The sequence below is a fragment of the Theobroma cacao genome, chromosome 9 (assembly GCF_000208745.1).
Source record: "Theobroma cacao cultivar B97-61/B2 chromosome 9, Criollo_cocoa_genome_V2, whole genome shotgun sequence".
NCBI lineage: Eukaryota > Viridiplantae > Streptophyta > Magnoliopsida > Malvales > Malvaceae > Theobroma > Theobroma cacao.
In genome coordinates this window covers 5,875,779-5,901,440 of record NC_030858.1, presented here as the reverse complement: position 1 = coordinate 5,901,440, position 25,662 = coordinate 5,875,779, and the positions used below count along the sequence as shown (strand labels likewise).

Below are 25,662 nucleotides of genomic sequence, written 5' to 3'. Positions count from 1 at the left end.
ACGTAGCCAGATTCTCCAATTACTCAGATAACTAATAAGTAGGAAAATGTGGAGCCTTATTTCATAGATTAGTGAAAACGGTTCCAGGTTTCCGCTAACATTCTTCAGTGTGGATGAGATGAGATCTCCTCCGCCATCTTTCTTTAATCAAGCGGCATTATGTAATGGTTATTTATTCATTGTCTGGTTACTGCCCAGCAATGTCTCTCTGCTAAGCATTTTACTAATACGAGTACCTTTATATTCAGGTGTACCATGTTAAGGTAGTAATAATTCCATAGTCTCCATCGTAATTGGGGAGACCAATTCAATTATATATGAAACTATTTGTACTTAACAGGTTTTGAGCTTGATTTTGACATAAACGAAAGGTAATTCAAGCACTAAATTGGGAATTGCGATTTTGTCAAGCCAAGCTTGAATGTAGAGTAGAGGTGAAGAATCCAGTTACAATCAAGGGTAATGTTAAAAGAAAGACAAGGAAAAGGAGGCAGAGTAGAGGATTGGATATGATTTTGGCAGATAACAAAGGAAGTGGGAGATGACATTAGCAATATCCATCCAGTGCAGGGCCCGCGGCTTCAACTTTCATCATGTGATTCCATCTATGAAATCCCAACCTCATCCATTTAAGTCTTGGAGAGCGTAACCATCCAAGTTTGGGCGTTTTCCAGTCCCTGCATTTTTATCTTAACCTGTTACTCTTGAAACTCCTCAAACAGTATGGAGATGGTAAATGTAACTTGAAAGCGAGACGGTGGGGAAAGAAGGTGGATCAGATACCAAGCCAACAAGGAGAAACAGACAAAAGAATAATGATTTTCTTTCTAACAGGCATAGAAAGTACAAAGCGCTGTTGGACAGGAGAATTTGATGATGCCTGGGAATTGGCAAAAATACTATAATTGAACCTGGTACGGGTATATGTCAGCTGAACGCTGATAGAATCTGCTGTTTCCCCTTGTTTCAGTTGTTGTTCAGCGAATCTCCCTTTGCTTTCTGATAATATTCAAATCAAATGGCAAGACTGTGGGCATGTGACATTGCCTTGGAATGTCATGGCTAACTACTAACCAGAAAAATATACTTAACAGCCTCTATTCTTCGAGGTTTACTTAATTTTTTCCTTGGCTAACCTAAAACTAAATTATAAGATGACAGAACATGACTTCTTCTACTAATAAATTAACGCTGATTGACAAGAAAGTAATTTTCTTTCCTTTATTTAGGAGGAGGGAAAAAAATTATTTTCAGGTATAAAAGTTTTTGAGACCAGCGGGCTTCGGAGTTGGGACCTGCTGTTGGGTAAAGGCTGTGGCCTGGGAAGCTCAAGTTGACGCCCAAACCCAGGTAGCTACAGGCTTTGGGTTTCGATCCAACCCATGATTATATGCAATCCCAAAACATATTTTTTGAACGAGACAACATCAATTCTAAACCCATTTGTAGGGTACCTAATTTTTAGGTTAGTTGTTCTTGTATTGAGCGTGGTTCAATATTCAGGAAAATGATAAGCATCGCCATACTTCGGGACCTAGAAAAAGAATAAGGTCCATAATGTTGGCTTGCCTTGTGAAATAAACTTGAAATGGAACTGAATTACATTACCTAGTAATTTGCCTAATTCTTTTTTCCCTCGTCAATAGATGCAACTTCGTATTTCGGAATTGCTTGAGAGTTTAGACCAATCAAATCAATTAGGGATAATTAACAAGAGTAATGTTATTTGTTTGATTCGATTATTCACAAATAGTATGACATAGTAATAGATAACAATTTTAATGAGTATTTATTTTTATAAGTATTTAGATCATCAAACTGTCAAACAGTTTAACATTTTTCAATAGAACCCCACAAGCCTAGCATTGTCCCAGAAAAAAAACAACGGGAAAAAAACCCATCACTGCTAGCAGGCAAAGCAGATAGCTAAGCCAACAGCTTTGCTTAATGCTGCTGACATATGGTGATGGATAACTCCAATAAAAATATATATATTCGCATTCAAAGCTGACGTGGCTGTCGTTCTTAGAAAAGACAAAAAAAAAAAAAGGACAGCTGAAAACAGAGAGCAACTTACCAGTCAACTGACAAAACTACCGGTCTCACTTAGAAAATAGCAACTACTATTGTCACTCCCGTTTTGCCCCCTTCCTACGTTCGACAGTTTTACTTTTCGCTATAATCTTTCTTTGACAGTTCTTGGAAACAATAATAAAGTTCCTGGCGCTAGCCATTTTTCTTCTCGTTATCTTCTGGTGGTGAGGTTTTGTCAATTTCCATTTTGCTTCCATTTCGCTTTCAACTGATTATTCTTCAATTCACCGTTTCTCTTTTGGAGTTCTCTATTTATCGCTTCATCTCTCTGTTTTTCTCTTTCTTTCTTTGAATTCTGATCAAAGGGTTAATGGCGAGGACGAGCAACAAGAACATACAAGCCAAGCTGGTGGGTATGTCTTTCCCTTTTTTCTTTTTTTTTGGTTTTGATTTAATGATTGGTTGTTTGGTTCAAACAAGGAAAGACTTTGTTCTTTGATTCAGAACAACTGTTTTTCTTTTTCCACTGTAAACATGACCTTGATGCCTTTGCGATCATGAAAATGCTTTAAAGAAACATATTCTTACAAACACAAAATGCCCCTTTTGAAGTTCTTGGTAGTAATATTTTTCTACCCTTTTGTTTACCTGTTCTTTTGATTTAAATCCTGAACACAGTACTTACTTTCATGAGCTTGAACTGATTTGGTTTGATTAATTTGATCCCGGCTTGTTGCAGGAGATCAATGGAGAAAGTGCTTCTTTTTGTTGATTGGTTTCCTATTTTCTTGTTTCTCTATAATGTAGAATACAGTTCCTCCTTGTTCCTCTGTTGATACTTTCTAAAGAACTATGTTTATTGAGACAGTTATAATTTGTTATTTACTAATGAATAGTCATGAATGGCCAAAAGAAGGGGTAAAACTCACATGATTTTCTTCTCAGGTACTTCTTGGGGACATGGGAACTGGGAAAACAAGCTTGGTATTGAGATTTGTCAAAGGGCAATTTTTTGATTACCAGGTTTATTTTCATTTCACAATCTATTTTCTGCCTTTGTGATATCATCAAGGTATATTTCATCTACTATAATTGTATAATTAATGTAGGAATCAACAATTGGAGCAGCCTTCTTCACTCAGGTTCTGTCACTGAATGAAGCCACCATAAAGTTTGATATATGGGACACAGCAGGACAGGAGAGATACCATAGCTTGGCTCCCATGTATTATCGTGGTGCAGCTGCCGCTGTTGTGGTATATGATATCACAAGCTCGGTAACTTTCTGTCAAGCTTTGGATGTTTTGTATTCTTCAAAATGTTTATTCAGTTTTAATTAAACATCTCTGAGTTACTTGATGTCCTTATGAGTTATGAACTTCACCAATGGGGATCAATCAAACCCAAAAGATACATCGATACAAGCTGTCATGATGAAATAGCAATATAGGAAGAGTTTGCGTGTGTGACCTAGATACTCTATCTGCAAATCTAGTTATAAGAAACTTGCCTAATTAATGCTTATAGATTGCGGCATCCCCCCTCATTGTTTTCTCCCTTAATTTTAAACTAAATGTCCATGAATCAGCTGTTTCCTTACTGGTTTATTGCATTTTTAAAAGACAGACCATTTATCAAAGGTGCAGGTTTTAAAATTATTCGTGCAGTAGTCGATAACAACTGACAAAGACTTAAATTTATTGATTTAAGGTCATAAGAATATAGTTGAATCAAAGTTTCTTTCTTTTCTTTTCTTTTTTTTTGAAATACAAATTTTCTTTCTTTAATGCTACTGCCATCATGCATTCATGCTTTTGTCAACATTGGATGTCCATCTGATGAGATGATGGTTGGTCTTTCAGGATTCATTTGAGCGTGCCAAAAAATGGATCCAGGAACTACAAAGACAAGGTAACTGACAAATTTAAATGTTTGAAATGATTTATTCTTAGGAGTGAAGTTCAGTAGAGGTCTTTGTACCCTTCACCATTTCTTTTCTGATAGATCCTTATTGCACACTCCCCTCTTCCCTTTGCAAATGAGGTTGCTGTCTTTGAGATGTTTACTCTTTTACTGATTTTAAAGTACCTGTCCCCTTAAATTTTGAAGAATGAGTTCTAGCTTGATTTATTCTACAAATTTAAACATTTGACCAGAAGTATAACATATGTGTTTTGATATTTTAATCCATAGATCTGTTCGAATTACTGAATTTTAGTATTATGACAATGACTGAGCATAGAACTAATAATTCAAGCATGTTTCTTATTTCTTAACATATTGTTTGATTCATATTACACTGGTTCAGGAAATCCAAACTTGATAATGTTCTTGGTAGCAAACAAGGTAGACTTGGAAGAAACGAGAAAAGTGGGAAGTGAGGTATCTGCAATCCACTATTTGCTTCAATTATCGGTTTTTTTTTTCTTTTTCTGCTAGAAAGATTTGAAATTAAAGGCCCCACCTACAGGAGCCTTAGGTTGATTACTGCTATACCAGGACATCTTAAAATTTGCTTTACGTTGTTCATAATTGCATACTATTGTCAAAGATGTTATCAGGACACATCAAAGAAGGCTCCGATCAGCATTCAGGTTACTTTGGGTTATTGCCTCAGTTAGTCTTAGTCACAGTATGCACTTTATTCAGCAGGCTAGACCTCAACATGGGTGAATCAGTCATTGATCACATATTAAGTGAATCTGAGAAAATGACTGTACTATACTGTGTTTTTCTTCTTGTTAATGTCTTTCAGAGAAAACTTATGCTAAATTATATGAAGGCCATATTACCATTGCCTAGAACAGGGACAAGGAAGAAAATCAAATTGAAAATACAGAATAACACCTATATATGTTGAAGTCAGTCCTATTGTTTTATGCAGGAAGGTGAGCAATGTGCCAAAGAAAATGGCTTGACTTTCTTTGAAACATCAGCAAAGACTGCACAGAATGTCAACGAACTCTTTTATGAAATAGGTAATACTAATACTCTGTTTTATTTCTTTAAGGTGTTCATATTCCCATTAAAAATATGCAAATTATAAGCCATTTTCTTCCTATATGATTCAATTTGAAACTCATCCTGTCTCACTTTTTATTTTGTTTGGTCTATGAAAGTAGGCTATAGCTAACTTGCCTCAATGCATATATAGCATAATCTATTGGTACTAAAGACAGAAAGGAAATGATCTTTGGATACTGTTCAATAGCTTCACTAGTATCATCAACCATATGGCTGATTGACCCACCCAAAAGCTTGCTCTCATATACTACACATTATAAGTTAAGCTTGGGCAAATCTTTACGCTTGTTTGTTTTTTCGGCTCCAACTGGAGCATAATGTAGCTCCACTGAATATGGCTCACACAATTATATAGTAGATCATAATTTTTTCTAATTAATTTGCTTAGTCACAGATGTTACTAGTCATCTATCATTTAAGTTGATGGTAGCATATACTTTTTTATCTTCAAAATCCAATTTAGTTTTCATCATAATCTTTACATTACACTAATTGTGATTAAGCATGAACTGATTTAAATTGGAAAAATCACAAAGTATCAGCTTTAGCTCATTTGTGTTCATCTTAGTCAAGCCAATATCAAACAATTATTCATTTATATTTTCATAGTCAAAGAACTTTATATAAAATAAAATAACCAACCAGGGATAACAAGCTAACCCAGACACAAGAAACAGCTGCACAACATGTACGAAATAAAAAATGAAACAGCTGAACAAGACCTTGAGCAAATCTTTTGGAACATGAAATTAGCTTAAGTTTGAGCAATCTATTTTGCGCAATTTACATTTGCTTGTTGGTACCCCTTTGTTGATGTCAATTTTCAAACACCCTCTGAACTTCTTTCTTGTGCTCATGCACTCTCTTGCAGCAAAGAGAGTGGCAAAAGCTGCTCCTTCTCGGCCAACTGGAATGAAACTGCATAGCAGACCGCAAGAAAGTGGAAGAAGATTCTTCTGTTGCTCCTGATGATATGAGGGCTAGTTGTCCACTTGTACGTAATTTGTATTGATGTCTGAGTTCTGACAAATCAGTTTTCATCTGAATAAATCTATGCATTTCCCCTTGATTACAAGCAATCTATTTTGTGCCTCACTTATTAACTTAACATGTTTTCTCAATTAATAGTTTACAATTCATTGCAGGTCGTCGAAACTGAAGATTAAGCTGATTTCTGGCCTTATCCACTTTGATGAATATCTGTGTATGTACACTGCTCGAACACAAAAGCTTTCTTGCCATTTTTCAAATGTGCTCATTTTGTGTAAGAAATGATCATGGAACTCCTGATGAATAAAAATTCAATGCAAGGAAATGAATTTGATCACTGAACTATTAGGGTTTATGTGCAATGTGGCGAACGAGTTGAAGTAATATAGCCTGTAGATTAAAGAATTCACTAGCAAATAGTGCAAGTTGTATCAAAAGTATTATACAAGAAAAGCTGCTCTGCCTTCATTATTAAAATTTTTGGGCCCAAGTTAAATAGTTTTTTTCATTGAGAAGCTAAATGAATCAATGAAAAGAAGCACCTGAAAAGTATTACTTATTATGTTGCAAGGAATATAAGCAAGCTGAGTTACAACTGGAAGTTTCTTGTACTCAGAAACAAACTTTTAAGAGCAATAGCTCACCAAATTATTGCTGGCATTACAGCCACTTATGTCTAGTTGTCCTTGGAGAATTCAGTTTGCCTGTCACAATGCTTCCACCAGTGCTTACAACACTCCAAAGCGTCTAATATAGCCTTGTCGATTGTTGAAAACATATATTGAAATGAAAAGATTCTTTCTGTCACGTATCCAAGTGGACACGCAAAACAGATCCTAGACATGAAAAGTAAATAAGACCTTTGGAAGTCTTCCACTTCCCAATTTCCATACATCAATCATTAATTTCTAAGTTGATATGAATTCTCTGTTATGCTGGACAAGTTTCTTTGCATAATCAAGTAGGTTAACGTTTGAGCTCTTTCCTCCGAGTAACTATTGATCCAGTTTATAATCAGCAATGAACAACAAGGATTGACCTAGTTGTCAGTAATCACCTACCCCACTGTGCGGGGTCTTTCCACAGGCCAGGGAACAAATCCAGGTTCTGTATCTCCAAGGGGATCATGAACCATGTTGTCTTAGGCTCTAGGACCCCTCCAAAAAGAAAATAAAAAATCTGCACTGGCTGCCCTCCTGATGGCTTAAGTTTAATCAAACATTCTTGTCACTTTCCCAAGTTAAATGATCCTTCGTCAATGGTCATAGTCATATGCGGCATATTGCAGCTCACTAATTGGGCTTTATTAGCGTGATTCACTTGCAACCCAAGGAAAAATTTTCCTTTAAAGTGCTAGAAAACTTAGTGCAGAACAAGCCACTAAACCGATAGGCAGTTTGTTACAAGCATTACTCCAGAACAAGCTAAATGTGTACCTGGTGAGGGACAGGGGGGCAGTGCAGGATTTTTGTCTTTTTCAATTTTAAGGGTATTTCCATCTATCAAAGCAAGGGAGGCCAGTGCCCAGATAATCACAACACTTTGACAAATGTATGCCTAATAAATTCAGTAAGTTCAGAAACTGAAGCTTCTTGCCCTATGCAGCTCATAGAAACCAACAAGACATGTCATTATATAATGTGCACAAAGCCTCGCAGGTGACAATTTTTGTGTTTTGGCTTTTATAATGCATAGAAATCACCATTCGAGGCCCCTCAAAAACAGAGAGTTTTTTTTTCTCCTAAGCATTTCTTTTGGTCTTCTAGTACCGTTGTCTGTTTGCAATGTCACGTGCATTCTACATTATCCCGAAAAACAAAACCATAAAGCTTTGTTTTCTGCTGTCAACAACTTTCCAAAAACACCCACACAAGCAAATGCCTACAAGAAAGCATTTCTGCAAAGTAAAAAAGACGACGAGAAAGTATGGATTTTAGTTAGCATGGGCTGCGGCGTGGCTTAGGTGGCCGAGCCATGGCCACGCCTGCAAAAGAAAAGTAGTTAGAAACTTAGGAGACTCATGTTTTATCTTCTTCTGCTACAGCTAGCCACCATCTCCGCCGCTATATTCACAAAAAAAAAAAAAAACAACCACACCTCTCAAAGCTCACAGACAAAAAGAACAAAAAAGAAACAAAAAATAAAATAAAATAAACATTGCACTGCCTAGCTAGTTTTGACAGAAACTCTAATCACCATGAAGGAGAAGTGCATGGAGAACCCGAAGAAGATGATGAAAGACCATTGTTACTGTTGGAATCACTAGCTGAAGTGCCTAAAGACCTAGCATCTGTAAGAGAGACGGAACAAGCCTGAGCTGGGAGCTTCTTCATTGGACTCAACGGAGGTGTCATTGGGGGTGAGTAGAGTACTCTAACAGGATCCGAAGTCTGAGCCTTCTCATCATCATCCACTGAAGAACCGCTGCTTTCTAAACGTGAAGGCGATGTATCCGGAGTCTCGAACGGAGTATCTGCCCTGCTTGGCCTGCCTGCAGCATCATTGTCGTAAATAGGGTTCGATATGTAAACAAAATTCTCCGCACCAGGAGCACCGCAAGCTTTCTCGTTACAAGTACTAATAGTGGTACTTCCAGTGCCAACTTGAATTGAGATTTCTTGAACAGGCTGCGGTGAGGTCGTGGCAAAGGAAGTTGTTGGGGATGTAGGAGATAAGATACCGATTTGATGAGGGCTTGTGTTTGACTCTTGGGGATGAACTTCAAGGACTTGATGAAGTAAAGTTAGATGGTTCTCTTTTTCAAGCTTCTTCTTTTGTTTGCAAGGGAGTGAAGGGAAGAGAAAGTTCCTTGGTGCATGAAGAACTCCTTGTGCATAGAAGCTACTAAGGGGACTGGTTGATTGGTGATCTTGGTTATGACCTTGAGGAGAACGGGAAGAAGTAGTATTAGTGGGGGTGGCGGCGGCAGCGGCCGTAGCTGTGTCGCTTATGGTAGCGTCAGAGGTGGATTCTTTGATCTGACGCCTGCGGAGTAAGAGAGAGCAGTAGAGCTCCGCTAGCAGCACTAGGATTAGACCTAACACAATGGCAAGGCACACCACCATTACCAGTGTTGCACCCATGATTACCTTGGATGCCCCCTTCATTTCTTTCTCTCTCTCTCTCTCTCTCTCTCGTGTGGACTGTGGACTGGGGGAGGAGACAGTGAAAGAGGACAGTAATTAAAGGAGGGGTAAGAAGCATTTTTTGGCGGGAAATAGTCCTTTACCTTCGACAAGGAAAGTAGATAGGATGGGAATCTTGTGGGGCTTTGGGCATAGGGAATGTAAGGAGCTCCTTTGTTCTGAGGAGGAGAGTATTCTTTTTTTTACCTCCTGGCATTTAAGGTCGTAATGGTCATCTTTTAACTGCAACATGGTTTGATGCATCATCAATCATCGTGACTTTCTCTGCTCTAAAGCCTAAAACAGTTCAGACCACTAAAAGTGTCAGGGCCTATACGCCCATTCAGAATTCCCTCCTCTGTTTTCTCCCATTTGTGGATGACAACATTTCATAAGAGAAAGAACTTTAAAAATGTCACATTAATATTTTAGGGATGACAATGGATGTCAATATCATAACGTTCCAGTACTTTTATAATTGAATCTGAAACAAATTTAAATAACAATGCTAATTTCGTTCTTGATTTGAGCAGATCATAATAAAAAAAAAACGCAATACTTTAGTACAACATCTATTATTTTTGCGCTCAACCTAAAAGTACAACTATTTAAGACTATACAAGATCACAAATATTAGAAGCATTTACGTATCTACACACGTGTGTAATGCATAACAATGCAACCCTTCTAGCACTACAAAATCAAATTAAAACAGAAAGGCAACTGAAGACACTGATTTGTTGGGCCAGGGGAGTATAGAGAATCTGTCTAGCTTTTCTCATTTTACGACAAGAACATATATAAAATATAAAGGGCAGGGGGAGGGGATTTAATAGGACTTCAACTATGTTTTATGTATGAATATATCTAGACTCGTTGAAACAGACAGACAACCTGATTAGAAAGCTTTAACTTTTTATGTTAATGGCTTAATAAAAATCTATTTTGATTTCTATCCCCGCTCCTCCATATTTGGAAGCACAAAGGTGTTTTCTGTGCAAATAAAATGAATGGTTAGTTTAAGAATCAAGCCATAAATGGCTTTAGCATAATTTTAGTGTTGCAGCAAATTTTCCCTCTAATCATAATTTTTAAATTAAGTTAAACCACAAATATATTAACAAACGAGAGTTAGCTTATCCTAAGCAAGTAAGCATCGTTATTTCAATAATAATATATATATATACGAATCTAATTGTTTGATACTAGAGTCTAAGGCCCAATTGTCCTAACCCAAAGGCCCATAATTAGAGGCATCATACACATACTAACCAAACGCCACTTGTTCCCAGAGGATTCTCCACAACTGCCAACTTTCACCCGTAAAAAGATTCAGGAGCATTTTTAAATAACACTATTTTTTTTTCTCAATGATTATATTAATTTATAGTAATTATCACGCAAAACACACTTTTACATAAAAATCATAAAGACCATATGATTAGCCGAAATGGAATAACAAATCTAACTTCGTTTAGTTGAATCCGTTTAATTAAACGTAAACATTCTCGAATTCGAAGTGTAAAAACATTTGAAATCACTTTGAGCTGAGTTTTAATAAAACATAAACATTCTTAAATTCAAAATTTTAAAAAACTTGAAATCACTTCAAGCTGAGTGATGCTACCATTTAATGAGTGTAAAAATTCTCGAATTTAAAGTTCAAAAAAAACTTGAAGTCTTTACAAATTGAGTTTAAAGATAATACCAATTAACGTAAGCATTCTCGAACTCAAAATTCAAAAAACACTCAAATTTCTACAAGCTAAACTTCAAGACGATTCCAATACGATACCATTTAATTGAGTAAATATTTTGCTAAAAAAAATTAACTACTCGAAATCTCTACAAGCTGAATTAAACAAAATTAATAAGTAGATATTTTGCTACTTAATTAAGTAGGTGTTTTGTTAAAAAAAAAATGAATGAACAGATATTTTGATATTTAAAAAAAAAATTAACGACTCAAAATCTCTACAAGCTGAATAAACAAAATTAATGAAGCTGAACTAAATAAAATTAATGAGTAGATAATATGCCGTTTAATTGAGGAGATATTTTACTAAAAAAATATTTTGCCACTTAATTGAGGAGATATTTTATTTTTTAATATTTTACCTCTACAAGTGGATGAGCAAATATTTTGTACCAGAGATATTTTATTAAAAAAATTAATGCAAAAAATTTAACGAGGAGATATTTTATTAAAAAAATTAATATTGAGGAGATGTGAACTAAACAAATACATGCTGAAAAAGATATTGTACCTCTACAAGCTGCTACAAGCTGAACTAAACAAATACAAGCTGAAAAAAAATATTTTGCCTTCACAAGTTGAACTAAACAAATACAAGTTGATGAAAAAAAATTATGCTGAAATAAAAAAATAGCTAAACTAAACAAATACAAGCTGATGAAAAAAAATTATGCTGAAATGAAAAAAAAACTGAACTAAACAACTATTTTTATGGTTAAAAGCCATGCGCTCTACCGGCTGAGCCGAAACGCCCTACTGTTCATAAATTATAAAACAAGATTATCAAATTTAATAATTGCTATATTTCAGACCATTATTATATACCATGGAAATGTACAGTACGTCAAAGACAACAATGGCCTAGTCTCTTTGTTTTTTTACATTTAGGGTTTTCAGTGCTGGAGTTCCGTTTCCACTTCCTCGTTGTTTTCTTCTGTTTTTTCAATTCATTCCTTTGACTGAATTGTCATTTGAGGACACCGCACTCCCTCTTTACTGTGTTTTTGTTGCCTCTTTTCAATTCATTTTTGGTCTAGAAATTTTTCAAAGGGCAACGCACCTTTCCTCATTGTTTTTGTTCCTTCTAATTTTTAGTTCTTTCCCTTACTTGGATTTTCGTTAGAGGTCAACGCAGTCACCTACACCGAGTTGCTGCCCTATGTCAACAATTCAGGTCTTTTAATTACTATATTGTTCTTTCTCCATCTTCTAATCTCCTAATTTTATTGCTAATTTTGGTGGAATCTCCTAATTACTTGTATTAGATTAATTGTTAAAAATAGGTTTTTTGATAAAGGAAGAATTTTTATATATGTTGCTCTTTTGAAAGAAAACAAAAAACTCAATTTTGTAGTTAAAAATCATGAATTAGGTATGAAATTTATGGTATTGTTGGAGTCAATCCATCAAGTAAATTATGTATGTAACAATGTATGACAATGTATTTTTTAAAAAAAAAAATTGTATAATTAGAATGTAGTCAATTTGATTTTTCAACTAAGTTTTATCTATGTATTGGGACCAATGCCTCCAAAGAGATTGTTCATTCTTTTAATTATTACATGTAAATTGTGTTTTGGAATGATATTTCGTCGTGGAAGACTAATAATACAAACTATGGCCCTTTTGATGCTTCCTGAAGAAGCTCTTTTTCCCATTATCGTCTTTTTATTATTAAAAATAAATTGTTCAATAATCAATACATTCTATTGACAAAAAGATCAGTTAAATCAGTCATAAGAAGAGTATCGTGCGAGAAAAAGAAACAGAAATGAAAGACAAGTTAACGAACTTGGAGTGATCTGTGGTTAAGAGTTGATTACCAGCTATTACAGGTCTCTCATTGTGTTTGGCTCAGGACGGTTTCCCTGTCAAAATGTCAGCACAGACTGAGCACTTAAAAGGTACTAAAGGGTCCACCATTGTCATTCAAAGTAATTTGAAGCATTCAAATACTCAAAAGTATATATGAACTTGGCCGGTTAAGGATATGATACACCGAAGTCTGTTCTCTATGGTGATCAACAAGAATATTCAGCTATTACCAACTAAGAAAATGGTTACCAACATATGTCAGCACTGACGGATAGGTAAAGCTAATTTTTCATAAAGTAGGGTGATTCAAACCTGGATAAACTACTTGAACATTGCAAGAATTTGCCAACAAAGCCAACTTTGGAATCTGAGATACATGGTTAATGAAAGTTTATAGTAGTATCATTTAGAACTTAACGGGTTCAAGTAAAACTTGGGTACAAAAATCAAATTTCAATAAAGTTTTAAACAGTTTCGAGTAGCTTTGAAGAAATTTGGGTACCAAGAAAATAACATGTACCTTACCAGTTGCAGGAACTTAATATCAACTTTAATACCATTGAACCAAACTCAATTCTCAACTTAATATCCACTAATACAGAAACTTGTATCATTTCCAGCTTAAATGCATAGATTACACATCTTTTACAATCATGTCATCCAAAAAAATTGAATCAGGAAGTGTATATATGCTTGTTACGGCCATGGGTCACAGGAAATAGTAATAACGGTGCTAGAAACACATAAGAAAGTATACTCAAACTACTAAGCAATATGTATGATAAGTGCAGGGCCAACAATCCCATCGAAGTACCGCTCAAGGTTTCCCCAAAAGACAGCGCCAGCACCAACTCAGCTATGCAAATGCAGGAAGTTTAAGCTTAATGCAATCAAACTGATTAGATTAAAAATAATGATTTCAATATGCTTAATGCTCTATCTCCCTTTCATTGCTGCAAAGTGAGCAGCCAAATCATCATAATCTGGTAACTTTGGATGCACATGCCGGGCTGCATTTGAACTATCTTGCTGGAAGGATATAGCACGAGCATACACTTTAGTTCCCTCTGATTGAGCTGTTTGTTCATGAGGGAGAGAAATTGATCGAGCTGGATGGGAAATGGTCTTAGACATATCATCAGATCTATCTCTGCTTGCTTTCTGTGGGACTTCACCCACATCACTTCCCATATGATGTGCATGATGACTTTTAGACTTTCTTCTTACCTTTCCCTCGTCACAGGATGATGGCTTCTTACTGTAATGCATCAACAGCTTATCAATTATCCTTTCCTCCTCATCATTTCTATGCTGCCCATCATCAAACAAGATTTGCAGGCCTCTTCTTGAGTCATCCCTTCTCCTGCTTCTCGGCTTCCTCCTTGCAAACTCTGTATCTTCAACATTATCGACTCCATTATGACCAGATGGTGATCTCAAATGTCGCCTCCTTGACGATCTTCGTCTTGGTATGGGGGTATTGCTCCCATCATGATTATAGTAATAATCTTTTTTGCAATCATGACTAATCACTTTTGTAGGTGGAATTATCTGCCCCTCTTTATCAGGATAATACAACCCTTCTTGGTACTTATCAGTTCTATTAACTGCATAGGCCATGTTATGTGTTGAAGGATCAGCAGAGACTCCATTGCTATCAAAACCAGCATGTGAAGATCCTTCACTGGCACCATGCTTGAGATGCTTTGGTTTGATATTGGGTTTAACATAAGGAGGAGGGATGCCACTATTAAAGTAGGGCTTCCACTTGGGTTCATCTTCCTCATGAGCTTTTCTTGTTGAATTTTGGACATTGTATTGGCCAGCATAGTTATTAGCAGCAAAGAGATCTTTATCATGACTCTTTAATTGTGGAGCTGCATAACTAGGATCTAGATCTGGCTTTCCCTGTGGTAGAACATCTTGGTTATCTATTCTAGGTACTCTATTCTCCCTACTGTCTTTTAGCTTGACTTCACCTTCAACTCTTTCCATTCTTTTCACATAAGAAGAACTGCTTAATCTAGCTGTTTTCAAGGCAACATCATCCTTCCCATTCCAAAATTCAAGCTTACCAGCAGAAACTTTAGGTTTATCCCCTTGTGGATCGGCACTTTTTCCATCATTTGATTTATGCTTATCACCATTGACATTGAAAGACCCATCATTTTTAGGTTGGTCCTACAAACAATTACAGAGATCAAAGGAGTTACAGTGTGAGTAGACCCTAGGATAAGCTCAACAAGAATGTTAAAAAGGTCAAGATCAAACACAAGGAGAAGCATACCTGTGGAATCACAGTCGGTTTAGACATTCTTCGCTCAAAAGCTTCAGAGTTCCAATTTATGGAAAACTCTGACGCTATATCATGCATGACCTTGACTTTCTTCTCCATTTTGGACGGATTTGAAGCTGAATTCTCGACAAGCTATCATGAAATTTTATATGGTTGGTCATAAAATGCAGTGATGGAACCATAAATTATTCTCCTTTTGGAGTGAGACATCAGAAATTTACCTGTTTATTAACAAATAATTCCAGGGAATTTCCATATCTCTCATGAAATATTTGCCTAAGATCACGCAACTCTGGCAAATCAGAGAATCTTGCAGCTGCAAACATTAGAGACGCAACAGCCTCCCTGCAATCTTCGGGGCAATCACTGTGTACATTTATTGACAAAAATAAGCAACTGATGTTTTGCTCTGTTTATTAATGATAATTTTCAATTAAAAAAAAAAACCAACGAAGTTCACAATCTGTATCTCTTTGTCAAAGTAAAATAAAATAAATTAAAAAGTATAGTCAGCAAACTACAACCCATCTTACACCCCCTGCAAAAATAAAAACCTTTTATTCTGAAGCATACTTTTAAGATGCTATCTTCTACTATGCTCAAATAGTCATATGTCTTCCCTAGCATAAACTTAAAGCAAATATTGATATAACCGTAATAGGTGATAAAAACTAGATCCTTGTCTACTCTTAATAACTTGTTGAAATACCAAAACACCAAATCCATACAGTACGCAGAAGTCCACAATCCTTTAAACTACTGCAATAAATCAGCAACTAAAGGAAGGCATACAAGAAGGGGAATCTGTGGAGGAGCCAGAACAAAAGTCTCATCAGGAAATTTGCAATCTTAAAATCATTATGGTAAGAGAAATTTCATTTGCTTCTTTAGCAGACATATGTTTGCATTTTTAACAAAATTTCCAATTTGAATAGCCTGGTAAAAACTTGGATGAAAAGATACTTTTTAACAATTCCAAACTGAGTTACATTACTCAATCCTTGCAGTTTTAATAAACCACCTTTTTCGGACCCAAAAGCATTTTATTACTTTAAATTCAATTTAAATGTTACTCCATTCATCTGCAAATCCAACTTCACATCATCAAAGTGTGACAGTCTTGATACCATAAAAGAACATGAAAAGCTGAAAGTGTTCTACAGAGAAGAATGACAACCAAATCTAACATTTAATTTTTCCACTGAAATGGCCACCTCCATCAATTACATGCTAAAATGATATGTAACTTGTAACTATCAAATTAAAGTCCAGACAAGGTGGATCCTATTTCAGATTGCAGCAGAATATGGTTCACAGCCGTATATTTCAAGCTTAATGTTATTGCCAAGAAATCGCACTAGATATGGCACCATCCAGAACCAGAAGAGAATAATAGGCAACTTTAGGATCACTTGTTTTTGTAACTTACAGTTACCCTTTTATACCAATGTTTCCACATATATGCCCATACAAAACAGTAAGATGGGTATCACATTTTGAGTTACCATTATAAAGACGATGGTAAAATAAAATTTATCAAAGAGACATAAAGAAATCAACCACATATACCTCAGTTTTTGCATAACTGAAACATGCTTCGACACGAAATCACAACATTTCTCGACAAAATCGTAGCAACAAGACAGGGTCAATTCAGCTATATATCCTTCCACCTGTTTCACCACCTCACAAAAAATCAACACAACATTAATCCAAGTACATAAAGTCTATTAACTTTTTTAAAAAAAATTTCAAATACTCCAATTTCTAAAATCTAAAACAAAAAAAAAACATTTAAATCAAATTTTAAATTTTGAATTCTTCTTTTTTTTTTCTACATTTTTATAGTGAATATAACGATTAAAATTAGGAATAATAATTTTAAAAAAAATTACCCTGCCATAAGCATTAATGTCAAGGCCATTAGCGAGCAGATCAGCTATATCTTTCTTCAAAAACTTAAGCGTGGCACTCTTCTTCCTCCTTATCACATCGATCCGACTCTTTATCACTTTGATCAATGATTTACTGAAAAAAAAAACCTCAGATCGATTTAATTTCCAAAAAAAGAAAGAAAAAAAATAATAGACAACGCAGAGAAAGTAGAAACCATTTGGAGGTAAAACCACGGCCTAGGATTCCGTCCAGCATCTCCGATCACTCCTTTGTTCAACTCCGTGGAACGATTGGACTCGGAGAACTCAAAGACGACGCCGTAAACTCAAAATGCAAATCAATAAAATGCAAGATCTGCCATTAAAGGAGAAGAGAAAAGTTCTATGGTTAAGCTTCTTCAGTACCGTTTTTAAGACATTTTTTTTTTTTAAGGAAGTCCGGTTTACTGCACTGAACTAAAAAAGTGATACGTATATTTACCATCATATCCTTTATGTCTCCATTTAATGACTGGAATTTCCAGCCGATCGATCATTTAAACGTTAGGAGGGTAGTTTAGGGTATTGCTCCGTGTTTTAATTTGGTGCGGATAAGACGGTAGGTGGGGTAGACCGTGGCCGTTGGATGAGGGGAGTGGGTTAGGAAAGTGGACGGTGGATGGGAGTGTTTTTGTTCTCTCAGGTGGTTTAGAGGGGGAATCGTCTTGATTAAAGGGAATCTAATGAGCTGGATCGCGTACTTTTAATCAAGTGCTTAAAGCTCGTTAATTAAGTTTAATAATGATGATTTTCCGGTGGCTTTAAGATAAAATTTTGAGTACATGGTTTCAGAGTTGTTTTCGGATTTGTCTGTGTACAAGGAAAGTCAACGGCCATTATAACGGTTTTAACTAGACTCTGTTTTGTTTAATAAAAAAATGTTTTTCTGCTGGTTTTTTCACAAATTGAGAAATGTCTTATACTTGTGAGACATTTTTTTGTAATCAATGGCTTTTTTTTTATTAATTTGTAAAATATTTTATATTTAAAATAAATTTTTTATCTTTCAAATAAGCATAGCTCTTGAAAATATTTTTTGAAAAATATTTTATATCAAAACAAACAAACACTTATATATCAAATAAATGTTATTCTTATCAATTTATAAGTATTGTTTAAAATGATAATCAACAAGCTTTATCTTAAATGATAATTTAAAAGTATAACGAATAGACATATCTATTTTGATCAATTACACATATTCATATTTTTATGTATATTATAATTATAGATTATAAATATAGATAAATTATAGATAAATAAGAAGATAGATATAGAACATGTATATTTGGTTTAGCTAGAGTATTCTAAAATTGTTGTAAAGAGGAGTTAAAATAGTGTTATAAGATGTAAAAAACTATTTGATAATATTTTAATTTATTCTTTATTTAATATTTTGATAACCGAACACCTTACTTGTACTTATGAACAGAAAAACTCTTCCATAAACTAGGAAAATACCCAGGTAGATAGACACTAGTTAAGGTGATATTTCATTTATAAAAATAATTTAAAAATTATTTATTTATTTTTTCTGGAATTTAGTGTGAACAGTGTATTAAGTGAAAAGGAATTTTAAAAATTTTAAATAAGCTAGTAATTATAATTTTTCTTAGAAATTAAAGAGAAGAGAGAGGCTTAGGTAGCTCTTCCACTCTGGCTGACAATGATGATCCGGTAGATATATTAATATGCCAACGGAACAAATCCACCTGCAAAATGAGATAAATGGACCATATTTATTCAACTAATTCATCAAGAACTTATCCACCACTTAGAATATAGGCTTTTTCATTTCTTTCTTTCTCCACTTAAGAGAAGACTTAGCGTCAACCATGATATGTTTAAACAATGTTAAAAAGTTAGTTTGGGTTGTCATCTTCAGAAAGGGGAGGGTTAGTCAAGAACCCCCGTGTTACTGAAATAGACTAACTTTGCATTAGTTAAATGAATAAAATTTGAGTAAGGACAGGAAATTGGTCGTGTGGCAGATTCTTTTTCACCAACAGCTTTACGACACATCAAACTTGTCAAAAAGGTGAGTTTAATTGGGTTTGGTTGTGTAAAGCATGTGACATGCTTTAAATCCCATTCTTAGAACATGGTGGCTGATTCATCTTCTAGATGACCATTAAAATAAGAAAGAAAACCCATTTCATCTTTCTATAGAGTGTTCATTCACTCCAAGGAAATTTGTAAATTTAGTAATGATTTTGGGTTTGTTGGCTGGCTCTTTCTTTGTTTTGATCTGTTTGCACTGCTTCACTCTTGGAATGAGTGGGGGATTTCGTCATTGAAAAATTTGAGTTAGTTTAAGGATTTGTCATTATTAAAGGAAAATGTGACAAAGTTATCAGAGCAGAAATAAGCTCAAACATCTATCGGTAAGGATAACTTTTCAAAGCAATTGATGGCAGCAGTTTCATTTGATCAGCTATATGAGCAAGCGTGGCTTTGTATTTATCTTGCTTAATTCATCACTTTGTACCTATCTTAACTGATTTAGACTTTGCAGAAATACTCCTTTGTACTCTATATATATCCTGTATATCCTGTACATGCTTACAGATCATTTACCTTGGAAGACCATATATATATTTTCATTAATTTTCAGAATTTAAAAGAGAAAATTAAGCCCAGTTTCTTTATGTTCACGAGTAGCACTGTGTTTTGCTACTCTTGGATTGTGCTGATGAAAACCCAACAGCTTCAATCCAACTGAGCAGACAGGTAGAGTCCATGGGCCATCACGCAAAAACTAAGCAGACAGCTGGAGCTCATAGGCCACCACTCAAAGGCCAAAGCCCATACAAATTAGCAATAATATTTTAGTAGTAATGCCCACAAAACTGATGCATGCTCAACCCAATACTAGCCCTTATTCGGAGGACCAACTAGCTAATACTAAGCACTATTTACTATTCTATTATGTTTCTCAATTCCGAATGTTTTGGGTATATTTTTGCTTTTACTTCTGCCAAGAAATTTATGATATTTTTTTACACAAAACTACAAGGAAAAAAAATAATCTAATAAAAATAAGGGCATTTCTTTTGCTTTCTTTTGATTAAAGTCTAAAGGCAAATTAAAAAGTTGGAGGGATAATTATTTAAGTTATATACCTATTTTCTTATTTTATAATATAGCTATGAAATTAAATATATATTATTTTCATGTGTACAAGTAAAATCTACATTTGACCTTAAAAACCCAGGTAATTGGCCCATTGCTTTGCTTGTTATATCATCCTATTTCATAAAGAAAACTAGTTACTTATCAAACCTTAATTTCAGTTTTTCCATGATAAATAAGAATTGATTACAAAGTAATGGTGTCATTTGATTTTTATTAATTTGGAATCAAAATAAAGAATGGATATGAAAATTGGTAAAAGCAATAATAATATTTCACAGCATCCGAGCAATGATTTATTGCGTAAAAAGTAGAGTCCGAATCCCTTTCTTTAATTATAAAATAATAATAATAATAATAGTAATATTTCTTAAATCATTTAACGATGTATCTATAACTATATATAAAAAGAAGTCTTTAGTGTCTTATTTTTGCGACATGTGGAGTGATAGTTTTGTGTCGTTTGGAACTCCAGTTGATTGACATGTGTAAACTTTAAAAGGTCAGTTTAGTCTTTTTCGTCTTCCAAGTCCACACCTGTGTTTTTCATTTTTGAATTCATCTACTTTGTCAATATAATCTCGATTATTATCTCTATTTGCTTTATTAATTCTATCTTAAAATTTATTAATTTCTCTATCAATTTGGTTACCTTACCCTCGACCATAAGGTTTCAAACAATAAATTATTTACCTTATCCTCGACCATAAGGTTTCAAACAATAAATTATTTACCTTATCCTCAACCATAAGGTTTCAAACAATGGATTAAATTCTTGCTTTTTATCTCAGTTTAACTTTTTCTAACTTGTGAAACCATATTTGCTAAGTTATATGTGGGTGTGAATCATTTTTGCTCCCTATTGCCACGAGTACTATCATCATCTACTATGTATAAAACCACAATGCTTTCCTTGGATAAATTAAGTTGTTTAAATCCAATCAACGGGTGTTTATAGAAATCAGTTAAGGATGCTCATATCTGAGTGTTTTATTTAATGATTAGTGCAATACAATCATTTATACAATCCTTTAACTCTTATATAATGATACTTTATAATTAAAGTAAGCTCAATTAAAAAAAAATCTATGTCATCACTTTTTTCCATAACACTAAAAATATCAATATTTATCAATTGTATAAAACATTCAAAACTTATACTTATATATACTCATCAGAACATTGAAATATTTTTTGTTATAATTATTAGTATAATTTATTCAATTTATAAATAAAAATTTTAATTGCATTGAATGGTTTAATTACAAAATATTTTTTTAATTTTAATAGTATTAAATAATTTAAATATTAATATTTTAATTTAAAATATTTTTAAGTTAAATATTAATATTTTAACTTAAACATTAATTTTCATAAAATCTATATATTTAGTCTTAGTATAAGAGTTTTTTTTATATTCTCTAAAAAAAGTCTTATGCCCTTAAGAGATGTAAGACATTTTTGGTGATCCATGGCTGTTTTTTTTATTAACTCATAAAATATTTTACATTTGAAATAAATTTTCTGTCTTCCAAATAAGCATAGCTCCTGAAAACCATTTTTGAAAAATAGTTTATATCAAAACAAACAAACACTTATATATCAAATAAATCTTATTCCTATCAATTTATAAGTATTGTTTAAAATGATAATCAATAAGCTTTATCTTAAATGATAATTTAAAAATATAATGAATAGACATATCTATTTTGATCAATTACACATATTAATATTTTTATGTACATTATAATTATAGATTATAAATATAGACAAATTATAGATAAATAAGAAGATAGATTTAAAACATATATATTTGGTTTAGCTAGAGTATTCTAAAATTGTTGTAAAGAGGAGTTAAAATAGTGTTATAAGATGTAAAAAACTATTTGATAATATTTTAATTTATTCTTTATTTAATATTTTGATAACCAAACACCTTACTTCTACTTATAAACAGAAAAACTCTTCCATAAACTAGGAAAATACCCAGGTAGATAGACACTAGTTAAGGTGATATTTCATTTATAAAAATAATTTAATAATTAATTATTTATTTTTTCTGGAATTTAGTGTGAACAGTGTATTAAGTGAAAAAGAATTTTAAAAATTTTAAATAAGCTAGTAATTATAATTTTTCTTGGAAATTAAAGAGAAGAGAGAGGCTTAGGTAGCTCTTCCACTGTGGCTGACAATGATGATCCGGTAGATATATTAATATGCCAACGGAACAAATCCACCTGCAAAATGAGATAAATGGACCATATTTGTTCAACCAATTCATCAAGAACTTATCCACCACTTAGAATATAGGCTTTTTCATTTATTTCTTTCTCCACTTAAGAGAAGACTTAGCGTCAACCATGATATGTTTAAACAATGTTAAAAAGTTAGTTTGGGTTGTCATCTTCAGAAAGGGAAGGGTTAGTCAAGAACCCCCGTGTTACTGAAATAGACTAACTTGCATTAGTTAAATGAATAAAATTTGAGTAAGAACAGGAAATTGGTCGTGTGGCAGATTCTTTTTCACCAACAGCTTTACGCCACATCAGACTTGTCAAAAAGGTAAGTTTAATTGTGTTTGGTTGTGTAAAGCATGTGACATGCTTTAAATCCCATTCTTAGAACATGGTGGCTGATTCATCTTCTAGATGATCATTAAAATAAGAAAGAAAACCCATGTCATCTTTCTATAGAGTGATGTTCATTCACTCCAAGGAAATTTGTAAATTTAGTAATGATTTTGGGTTTGTTGGCTGGCTCTTTCTTTGTTTTGATCTGTTTGCACTGTTTCCCTCTTGGAATGAGTGGGGGATTCCGCCATTGAAAAATTTGAGTTAGTTTAAGGGTTTGTCATTATTAGAGGATAATGTGACAAAGTTATCAGAGCAGAAGATATATTCAAATGTCCATGGGTAAGGATAATTTTTCAAAGCAATTGATGGCAGCAGTTTCATTTGATCAGCTATATGGGTAAGGGTGACTTTGTATTTATCTTGTTTAATTCATCATCACTTTGTACCTATCTTAACTGATTTAGACTTTGCAGAAATACTCCTTTGTACTCTATATATATCCTGTACACGCCTACAGATCATTTACCTTGTGGGGTTGGAAGACCATATACATATATTCATTAATTTTCAGAATTAAAAGGAGAAAATTAACCTTAAACCAAGTTTCTTTTTGTTCATGAGAAGCACTGTGTTTACTGAGCAGACAGGTGGAGGAGCCCGAGCCCAGGGCCATCAAGCAAAGGGCAAAGCCCATACAAGTTAGCAATAATATTTTAGTAGTAATACCCACAAAACTGATTCATTCATGCCATTAATCAACCCAACACCAACCCTTCTTCAGAGCACCAATTAGCTAGTACTAACCAGTATTTACCATTCTATTATGTTTCTCAATTCTCAATGTTTTGGGTATATTTTTCCTTTTACTTCGGAAAAAAAAAGTAATCTAATAAAAATGAAGGGCATTTCTTTTGCTTTCTTTTAATTAAAGCACAAAGGCAAATTAATAAGTTGGAGGGATAATTATTGAAGTTATTTATCTATTTTCTTATTTTATAATATAGCTATGAAATTAAATATATATTTTTTTCATGTGCACAAGTAAAACCTACATTTGACCTTTAAAACCCAGGCAATTGGCCAATTGCTTTGCTTGTTATATCATCCTATTTCATAAAAGAAAACTAACTACTTGCCAGACCTTAATTTCAGTTTTTCCATGATACTTCAATGCTGTACTATTAATTGGAGCACTGTTATATGTACATTATCAGTTCAATACAACGGTATCATATATATTGGCATTCACATGAAGCAGAGATTTCCTTTCCATGTTGATCATTCCTAGTTAATTACTAAAGAATTGCATTGAAATGTTTGGATTGAACGTGTCATCCAACTGTATTCTTATGATATTACAAATGAAATTACTAACCAGAAATCAACAATTACAACTTTCTGTAAAAACAATTATGGCTGAATTAATCGATTAATTGTGTAAAGAAAGATAAGTCAAAGAGTATCGGAGTCGCTTGAAAACTTAGCTTGCAGGTTGAGTGGGTAGTAGCAGCAATATGTCTTACCAAAAACACCTCAAGAAGTTGATGAGAAAATGGAACAGATAATTTTCTTGGTCTAACATTTCATGTCGAACCATTCCCTCCCAGATGATGTTCTGAGGCAGAAGATCACTGTAATATAGCAAGGTTGCGATGGAGGCTGCAGGCTCAGCGATTAACGATGTCAGTAGCCGCACTAGAGACCGAAACATAAGGGGTGTAAGAGACTGCAACAAAAGGAAATTAGAGAATATTGTCAGCTATATACATATATACATCGATGTCGGGAAGATAAAGGCTTGGATGAAATAGTGATGATGACCAACGAATGGAGCAGACCATGGATTAATCTGGGGAGTTGGAAACCCGGAAAAAAGCTGGAAATGGAATCTTGGAAGATGGACAGAGAAAGAGGGATGGGGGCCATTGAGTTTGAGTTCTCTAACTGTCATTCTCCAGGCTTCAGCGGACATTCAGACCTAACCTTCCATGTAGTCTGTCTTACCAGGACGAAATATTAATATGCTAGGACTTTGTAGCTAGAGAAAATTGGGTTGATGCACTGCTGGCAAGTACACTCGGACTGGTCTTATCTCACTAAGCTGATGCCTGATGCCCTTAGAGCAACTAGTGGCCAAACTCGTTGGTTTCTAGTTTTAAAATCCTTTATAATCTTTAGATTGTCTATTAGCGCGACTCCAGCCCTTTTTCCATTTGGGGATGGTGGGCCTTTTCTTTTTATAAAGATCGATGGTATACCCAAGTAGAAGTTAGGATTATAGTAGAATGGAGATCAAACATCAAATGTGTCATTATGGCCCAATAATTTATAACTTATATAATTTGAAGATTCAAAACTGACTTTATATTTGATCAAATTTTTATTCTCATAAGTTGTCATATAAAAAGTTATAACTTCTATAACATATTTAAAAGGAAGTTCTAATGGGGCTTTCAGAATTAACAACGTAGAGGGCAGAGAGAGTAAAAAGAAAAAGATGTTGAAGCAAAGAGAGAGAAAAAGAGAGTTGGAAAGGGGTCAGAGTCAACGTGTGAAAGGCAAATAGAGAGAAAGAGAAAAGATGTTGAAGTAAAGAGAGGGGGCCAAAGAGGTCCGTGTGTTGCACACGGGTAATATTCTAGTAATACAGAAAAAGGACTCAACGCAGCTTCCACAATTTACTACGTTGGGGTTTTCAGAGATTGACACTTTACTTTTTCAATGGCCTCTCAAGAAGATTTTTAGGCTTTTGGTCTTGCTTTAGCTGAAGTGTCAACTTGGGCGGGCGGCATGCCCGCATCCTTTTGCTTTAGCTGAAGTGTCAACTTGGGCGGGCGGCATGCCCGCATCCTTTTGCTTTAGCTGAAGGTTTTTGGTCTTTCAAGAAGATTTTTCCATGAACATTTCTTACAATAATTTTTTTTAACCCGAGTGCAAAGCACGGGGTAAAATCTAGTATGTATTAATTACATGACCCAATATA

At 34.1% G+C, this 25,662-nt stretch overlaps 3 protein-coding genes and 1 long non-coding RNA gene across 6 annotated transcripts; 1 reads left to right on the top strand and 3 right to left on the bottom strand.

The window, feature by feature from the left end:
* On the top strand, nucleotides 2,192–6,391 carry LOC18588613 (ras-related protein RHN1). 3 transcript variants are annotated; one of them, XM_018128469.1, is made up of 9 exons: nucleotides 2,192–2,258; nucleotides 2,400–2,443; nucleotides 2,980–3,057; nucleotides 3,144–3,311; nucleotides 3,897–3,945; nucleotides 4,343–4,416; nucleotides 4,919–5,012; nucleotides 5,930–6,052; nucleotides 6,204–6,391. In XM_018128469.1, exons 2-8 carry the CDS (start codon nucleotides 2,405–2,407, stop codon nucleotides 6,025–6,027), a joined length of 600 nt encoding a protein of 199 aa, XP_017983958.1. In that variant the 5' UTR covers nucleotides 2,192–2,258; nucleotides 2,400–2,404; the 3' UTR covers nucleotides 6,028–6,052; nucleotides 6,204–6,391. The 3 variants fall into 3 exon arrangements, with proteins under 3 accessions (XP_017983958.1, XP_017983957.1, XP_017983959.1); XM_018128468.1 differs by having other exon boundaries at nucleotides 2,248–2,443; XM_018128470.1 differs by lacking the exon at nucleotides 2,192–2,258 and having other exon boundaries at nucleotides 2,272–2,447.
* On the bottom strand, nucleotides 7,943–9,178 carry LOC18588612. The gene has a single exon (XM_018127053.1). It carries the CDS (start codon nucleotides 9,153–9,155, stop codon nucleotides 8,241–8,243), a length of 915 nt encoding a protein of 304 aa, XP_017982542.1. The 5' UTR covers nucleotides 9,156–9,178; the 3' UTR covers nucleotides 7,943–8,240.
* LOC18588611 lies at nucleotides 13,283–17,416 on the bottom strand. The gene is made up of 6 exons (XM_018128364.1): nucleotides 17,151–17,416; nucleotides 16,936–17,068; nucleotides 16,610–16,713; nucleotides 15,262–15,406; nucleotides 15,032–15,172; nucleotides 13,283–14,925 (listed from the first exon to the last, which is right to left on the bottom strand). Exons 1-6 carry the CDS (start codon nucleotides 17,189–17,191, stop codon nucleotides 13,681–13,683), a joined length of 1,809 nt encoding a protein of 602 aa, XP_017983853.1. The 5' UTR covers nucleotides 17,192–17,416; the 3' UTR covers nucleotides 13,283–13,680.
* LOC108663326 lies at nucleotides 23,930–24,688 on the bottom strand. Its single transcript, XR_001929284.1, has 2 exons — nucleotides 24,518–24,688; nucleotides 23,930–24,405 (listed from the first exon to the last, which is right to left on the bottom strand). It is a non-coding gene; the product is annotated as an uncharacterized LOC108663326 (long non-coding RNA).

Bases quoted from the DNA above. Each gene is read 5' to 3' on its own strand.
- LOC18588613 (XM_018128469.1), top strand. From the start codon at position 2,405: ATGGCGAGGACGAGCAACAAGAACATACAAGCCAAGCTG. The intron at 3,312-3,896 runs GTAACTTTCTGT...TTGGTCTTTCAG, and splicing joins TATATGATATCACAAGCTCG to GATTCATTTGAGCGTGCCAA. The intron at 3,946-4,342 runs GTAACTGACAAA...ACACTGGTTCAG, and splicing joins CCAGGAACTACAAAGACAAG to GAAATCCAAACTTGATAATG.
- LOC18588612 (XM_018127053.1), bottom strand. From the start codon at position 9,155: ATGAAGGGGGCATCCAAGGTAATCATGGGTGCAACACTGGTAATGGTG.
- LOC18588611 (XM_018128364.1), bottom strand. From the start codon at position 17,191: ATGCTGGACGGAATCCTAGGCCGTGGTTTTACCTCCAAATG. The intron at 17,069-17,150 runs GTTTCTACTTTC...TTTTTTTTTCAG, and splicing joins CGTGGTTTTACCTCCAAATG to TAAATCATTGATCAAAGTGA. The intron at 15,173-15,261 runs GTAAATTTCTGA...ATTTCATGATAG, and splicing joins AATTATTTGTTAATAAACAG to CTTGTCGAGAATTCAGCTTC.